At 32.0% G+C, this 7,391-nt stretch overlaps 1 protein-coding gene across 1 annotated transcript; it reads left to right on the top strand.

Annotated features, from left to right (window-relative positions):
• The first annotated feature begins 1,672 nt into the window (after positions 1–1,672).
• LOC111389824 lies at positions 1,673–6,466 on the top strand. The gene is made up of 3 exons (XM_023014802.1): positions 1,673–1,823; positions 5,568–5,846; positions 6,099–6,466. The coding sequence occupies exons 2-3, from the start codon at positions 5,597–5,599 to the stop codon at positions 6,131–6,133; spliced, it is 285 nt and encodes a 94-aa protein (XP_022870570.1). The 5' UTR covers positions 1,673–1,823; positions 5,568–5,596; the 3' UTR covers positions 6,134–6,466.
• The last annotated feature ends 925 nt before the right edge of the window (positions 6,467–7,391 follow it).

Here is a 7,391-nt window from a genome sequence, read left to right as displayed (position 1 = left end):
ATTTAACTAAACTGAATTTAACTTTAAAAACAACTGATTATAAGATGTATTTTTTCTCAAAATCATGATATCAAATCAAATGTATGGAATAATAGATTTTTTGATCTAATATAAATTTAATAAATACTAATTTCTAAAAAATAAATTTTTATCCAATCACAAGTCAAGCTATAGCCTAGGAAGGTACATAAGCTTTTCAGATCTCCTTGCTCCAATTTAATCACTGTCAAAACAAGAAACCTTTTTATCTGTAATGATAGTACTTAAACTAGATTTTCCGATATTTGAATAAATTTCCCAAATTTTCCTTTGATCAGTAGGAGCTAATTCCACTTTATTCTCATCCATTTTCTAATAACTAATTCCTCAAGGTAACCTTCAACCAAAGCATAAAAATAATTTATCCATTTTATTCTAGTGAAAACTAGTAATCCCACTACAACCAATTTAATATATATCTTGCTCCATCAAATCATTTTCTCAAGTGAATAATTCCATCACATAATCATATCCACATATAATCTTTACTCAAGCATCCACTATAAAATCTAGGGTTTGCTAAAAATTTGTTTTTCTCAACTTAAGGTATACAGAGATTAACTAATCAATGAACTTCATCAAAGTATGGTATTAATTTCTCTTAATCTATAAGTTATGCTCACAAATTAAACCAACTACTTTAAATCCTAGAAAATTCAACATCGTCATTCCTTTAAAAAATTATGACTTTTATCTATTGAAGAAATTGAAGAGCTTGAATCCAAGTTTTCATTCATTTTCTTCTTTTCTTTCTTCTTCTTTCTTTTTCTTCTCTTTTTTTCCCCACTTTTTTTTCTTCATTTTTCTTGATTTTTCCTCCTCCCCAACTTCTATGCCCGATGTCAACTCTGTGTGCGTGTTTTTGGTGTAAAATGGGTTTAATGGAATAAAATAATGGATCACTAACTTAAATTACTAAGGAAGTCCATTTTTAAATCTTAAACTTTCAAAAATATATAGTAAATCCCAAAATTTTATTTGTCCAACTTAAAACCTTCAAAATATTTTCCATAATAAATTAAGTCCCAAATAAAGTAATTTATTTTATTTTAGTTCCTATTTGACTTTGATTTTGACAATTCAACTTTTAGTTTCTGACTAGTAAAATTTGGATTGTAACATTTTTAACATATAGCCTTCTACAACGTTTATTGACTGTTTTGAAAAGTTTCAATTTTTGCAACGTCCCTTGAATGTTGCCAAAAATTTTATTTTTTGCAATATTTAATAATTGTTGTTAAAACTTGGTTTTGTAGCAAAATTCAACGACTATTGTTGAAAATCTTAATATATAGCATTTTCCAATGTTTATTAGCTATTGCAAAATTTTCAATTTTTGCAACGTTTTTTGAACTTAGCGAAAAATTTAATTTTTTACAATGTTTAATGAATACTTTTAAAACTTAGTTCTACAGCAATATTCAATGCCTGTTGCTGAAACTCTTTAATACATAGTCTTTCACAATATTAATTCATTATTGTGAAAAATTTTATTTTTTACAACGTTCTTTAAATGTTGCAAAAAATTTATTTATTATTATTATTTTTTTAATGTTCAATTGAATGTTGCAAAATGTGTATATTGTAACAAGGATTGCAACATTTATTATTTGTTAAAAAATAATAAATAATAAATAAATAAACAAATTCAACACAAGCGAAATACCCCAAAAATTCTAGGGCGAAAAACTAGCGAATCCGGTGATCTTTGTCAAACAAGGAGTTCGACCCACCTACCGCTACCAGAACCGAAGGAAGAAGACGCTACTAAGTTAGCTATTTGGGTAAGTTTTCGAACATAGATTTCGTTTCTCCATTTAATAAGTGGATACCGAAGGCAAGACAAAAAGCTTCGAAATTCTTTGATCAAAATGCTTGTCTTGGGCATGACAAGCCCTATGTATTGTTGTCTGGCATATCCATAGGTCAAATTTTAGTTTATCTACTTTATCTAATTTTATTAATGAAGTTCCTCGATGCAATGTTGTCTCAAGAATTTGGGTTTTTTATATTTAAACTACGCTTGGTGTATGTTTCTTATGTCGTAACTGAATGATTCAATATTTTACGCTTTCTATTTGTGTTTGAATGTAACGACCCTCGTTTATGTCAACTTAAATATAGTATCCACCATTTGATTGGATGAACGGTGTTTGATGTGTCTTTTGATGGTTTTGCTGCTTGTATGGGTGATGTAATTAGGAAGCATTAAGTGATGTCGTTGGTATTGTTGCTGGATTTTTTGGTTGTCTAGGCAGCAAGGAAAGGTGTTTTTTGAAGGCAGGTTGTTGATTATTGCTGCTGTTTTGATGTACAGTTTACAATTCCAAAAATCAAACTGGTGAATTGTTATACTCCATTGACTTTTTAAAAGTCTTGCAATTGGGAAAAAGATTCCTGGATTAATTATTTCTAGGTTTCAATTTTACTAATATGTTGATGGAATTTTCGGTTGGCTCCTCCTCTTCCTTTCCTTCTTCTCTTCAACTGGTTCTGCTTCTCTTCTTTCCCCATTGGCTCATTAGATGACAGATTCATGACGTTTTGCAATACATTAGAATATGTGCACCAAAGATGGTTGATGTATGCATACTGCTGCCTGAAACATAAGTTCTGATAAGATTGCAACCAGGTAGATGCACTTGTCATGGACTAATGTTTAATGAGTCCTCTCATGAGCATGGAAAATTAGTCTATAAACATATAAGGCCTCACTTAAATGTATTGGTTATCAATAACTCTTTAGGCGATGATCCTGTAGCACAGGACTTTACACTCTGTTATGTATTAGGTTGACATTGAAGTGTGTATATGTCAATTTGGGCTCCTGTGCAGTGCTAAAGGATCCCTAGTACAACCTCAATTGTTCAACTGGAGTTGTAGTGCATGATCCTACTTTGCTAGTGGAGTACCATCTTTGGTTTGCCTTGATCTTGATCTCTTTTTCCCTCAAGGAAATCAAAGTCACCATTCATGAGGTCGAGCTTTGCATACATGCTAATTTCAACTGTGATCATGGCCTCTGCTCATAAGCATGGGATTTCCTTCGACATGGTGTATTTGTTTATGGACGGACTGCATTAAAATGGGAGTCCTTAAGTAAGAGAGTGTGTTAAGAGTCCCAATCATATTGGTATTGGTGATAGAACCCGGCTAGGGAGGATTTTTTGCGACTTGATGGATTTGATCCTTTTGATTGATTTCTCAAGGTAACAAGCAGCATAAGCCTAGTATCTGAGTTTGGGTCAAGCTGGGTACAAGGATGTTTGTGACTTAAGGTGATTGGTAGACCTCATGTGTGTGTGCTGATGGAGCAGGCTATAACGGTACTTCTACTTCAAGCCCAATCAATTCTCCTGAGCCCAATTCTTGGTGAAAAGCAATGGGCTTGCATTTATAATTTCTTGTTTTCCCTTTTTTCGCTTAGATGTGTGGATTTCATTGTGGCATACCCATTTTTGAACAAAAGTGGTACTCTGGAGCATTTTGTTTTCATCTTGTTGATCTAAAAAAATGACTTGAGACATTTACAGATTCCCTTGTGGTTTAAAAAGCGTGCAAGTAAAATGGACTTGGTGTGCTGTTGAATTCGAATGATTTAGTACACTGGAGCTTAGGAATGAGAAATCGATCTCTCCTAATAATGGGAATTAGAACTCAAAAATCCAACGTTATTATTTGACAATGTCAGGGAATTTCAATTCTGAAATGCTATCGTCAGCTGAGGTATTTAGGTGTTAATTCACTTTTTGAGTGTCTTTTTTTCCATCAATTCTTTTCCACATTGATATATGAGTTTTATTACATGCACATACAACCTTTATATATATATATCTTCGTTTGTTCGACATGTGTTATTTTTCTCTTTTGATATATATATATATATCTTCGTTTGTTCGACATGTGTTATTTTTCTCTTTTGATCCACCGAAGAGGGTGGGTTGGGAATTTTTTTTTTGCTACATTGCTGGATTTTCTTCTGAAAATATTGATTTTTTTCCCTTCGCGGAATAGTTTAATTGGCCTGTTTATGTTGGGGTCAGATAAAGCTTTTCTGCTCCACGTTATGCTTAAGAGAAGTGAAGCATCATCCCTTTGAAGTTCTAATAGCAGTCTCTAATTCAAAGAGAGGTATACGAAGCTGACATTTTCTCAAGAAAATCAAAAGCAACATTATAAACTAATTCGATGTTGAATGAATTGTGTGTCTATCATTAATTTACTAGAACCCTCAGGCTAAACAGGGGCCATATTTAGTTTTGGAGGAGCTACCGTTTCTCTTCATTTGCATATCCATTTTTTTTTTGTACCTTTCTTTTTTGGGAAGTGGTGGTAGATTGTCCACCATGCTTAACTGATATAAAAAATAGTGGTTTACACGCAAAAGGTGACATTCTATGCATTTGTGAACAATGCAATGCATGACAAAGAAATTTATGTATCACTTCTAATTCAAGTGTCCACTTTCTTCCAGATTTTACATCCAAGCACTCTGTATGCTCTACAAACCTAAGATTTTAGGGACTAAAGTTGCTGTTGTTTAAACCTTCTGACAAAGTACTAGAAGTCCTACACTTCAAAGATTAAAATTCGAATGTTATAGAGCCATCTCAAGAGGAGTTTCAAGCAGTTCAAGATTGCTTAGAATCTTTACCAGTGTTACAATATGGTTTCCCACACGTGTTCTTTGAATGAGTTAGCTTTTTAAGAATCAAATTCGAGCAACGGATGGATTAATTTGAATGGTATTTGAAGAACTAAGTTTCCTCGATCGATTTGAACTAACCAAAAAGAAAAAAAAGGGACTCACTCCTTGCCCACCCAGTAGCGTTTGGCATTTTCCAAGCTATGCAAAGCTTGACCAAATCTGAGCTGGATTTCTTCTAGGAAATGGTCTGTGTAGTTTTCGTTTGATAATATTTACATGGGCATTTAAATTTTAGAGACTCTTCATTTCTTTGCCTCATCCAATCAAATCTTGCTTGTTGCTTTGCCCTGAGGGAAGGGCTGAAGAAATAGTTCTTATTATTTGAATGTAAAGATTTAGTTGATTGGAACTCAGTAAAACAGGGGAAGAAAAAAGTGAAGCAAGGGTGCAAGCTAGAGTTGCACGACTAAGTGATACTAAATACTCTTTTAGGAAATAAGAATTTTAATTTGAAATCTGGAGATTATTTCATTTTTGCACTTGCTATTATGATTGTATGATGATGTTGAGCTTTGTATAAAGTTTTATATCATTTTAGTTTCTAGAGAAAATATATGGAATTCTGCTCGTCCGAAAAAAATAAATAAATAAATAAATAGATACCACATCGGGTGGATACATAAAAAGCTATATTATCCTACGATGGTGCAGTGAAAATGGCCCTTTTTGGAGTTCAAATGCTATTTTCAAATCAAAGGTGACCTAAACTAAGTGGTAGAATAACCTGCCTACCTCTCTTCGCTTATTTCCTTTTTAGTTTGATTACACCACCTTCCATTCATGACATCCATTTTTTATGAAATTTTTGAATTTGAACCAGAATCCTGATTGGAAGACAAATTTCTGATCATGGGCATGGAAGAGAAAGATCTGTTGAAAGAAATGGATTGGAAAAATATTGGTGAATCAACAACCAAAGATTCTGATTCTGGACGCGTTATGAAGAAACGACTGCCAAAAAAGATGAGGCAAATTCCAGATTATTATTTCCTTCCGCGAAAATCTTTACCATCTGCCATCGCTTTTTATGGGGCATGGATCGCAGCTGGAGTTGGTGCCGGCATGCTGATTGAAACCTGGATAAACAAAAAAGTCAAAGGTATGTCATTTGCTCTAAATTATTTCAGTTTCACTTGATTGAATTAGATCCCTTCGCCAGATACTCTTTAGAAGATTCCGTCCAGCTGCAACAAGTACCATATAAACTACATATACTTAATGATTCATAATAATGCAAGTCGCTGTTGTTCAGTTTTACCTGTCCAGCTGCAACATTTTTTCTCCTCCACTCATAGTGTGCATGCAATGATTCAAAATTTATGATAGTGTTCATTTTTTCACTGATGTGTAGAGGATGGAGGTGTGATATGGGAGTTTGACAAATAAAGGCTGGATGGTTTTGATGACGTCTCGGCTTTGACGGTACACCGATGATGTATGCTACACTTCGTAATGCTTGTACGGCCAGTACGCGATTATGTTTTCAACTGACCAGTAATTTTGAATTATTTTCTGCCACTAGAGGTATCTTTGCAATGGTTTATGTCGTTCAGCATTAGATCTGTATCTGATTCAAAGGTTAAAATGTTGTCATAATATATGTTTAGTATTTAATATTAAACACCATAATGAACGGGGTTTTAGCTTCAAATAATTTTTGAGCTCTAAAGTAGATACTTGGGTAAAGTTCAATGAAATGGACGTGGCTTGAGGTGTAAAGGAGGTTGAACTATGTGGGGATTACATTGGCAACAATTATCGATCGTGTTATTAGCAAATAAAAATTCTGAGTTGGGTGGCGAAAAGTTGGCCATCAATGGTATTTGGGTTTTTTCCCCTCCAAAATTCTGTTGGAGTTTCTGAATTTTTTTTTCTATAATTTAAATATATTTAATCATTTTCTTATTGCTCTCTTCAAGCAGTTACTCTCAAAAACTATAGTATTTTTTAAAGTGTAGTATTACCCACTATTTATTTAAAATTCAGTATATTATATTTACGTATTACAAATGTTTTTTTTTTTTTGTACAAATTATTATTTCAGTTTTAAATTACGTTATCCAATTTGCTATTGTAATTTTTTTTTTTTTTTTTTTTTTTTTTTTAATCTATATCAAGATGTTTCAATGCATTTTCTCTTATTGTATAAATGTTTTTGATGAAATGTTAAAAAAGGTCAAAAAACAATCAGTAATATTGATTTCATATTTTAAAAATCATTCTTGAAATAATTTTAAATATAAAATAATTACTGAAACTATTTTCTAATATAAAAATAATGATTTTTTAAGTCTTATCATTTAGTAAATATTATAGAATGAAGACTTACGATGATATTTGTTTCAATTGAAGTCCTGTAGTAGAGTTGAATCATGTACAGTTTTTCAAAATTATTTTTATTTAATCTTTACAATTATAACTTTAAGCCCCTGCTTGGCCTCCGTTAATTTTAATTTTATTACATTTCATTTTTCTCTTTCTTATTTTTAATTACACAATTTTTCATAAAATAATATTACACGTTAATTAAAAACTTTTACTTCTTTTTCAATCGCTCATTTAAAAAAAATATATATATATATATATTATTCCACATATTTTCATTTCCCCAAAATGGGGGCCAAATGGGTTCTAAATTAATTTT

Source organism: Olea europaea, unplaced genomic scaffold (assembly GCF_002742605.1).
Source record: "Olea europaea var. sylvestris unplaced genomic scaffold, O_europaea_v1 scaffold626, whole genome shotgun sequence".
Taxonomy (NCBI): Eukaryota; Viridiplantae; Streptophyta; class Magnoliopsida; order Lamiales; family Oleaceae; genus Olea; species Olea europaea.
The sequence above is the reverse complement of the archived record's forward strand: the minus strand, read 5'-3'. Positions and strand labels throughout refer to the sequence as shown.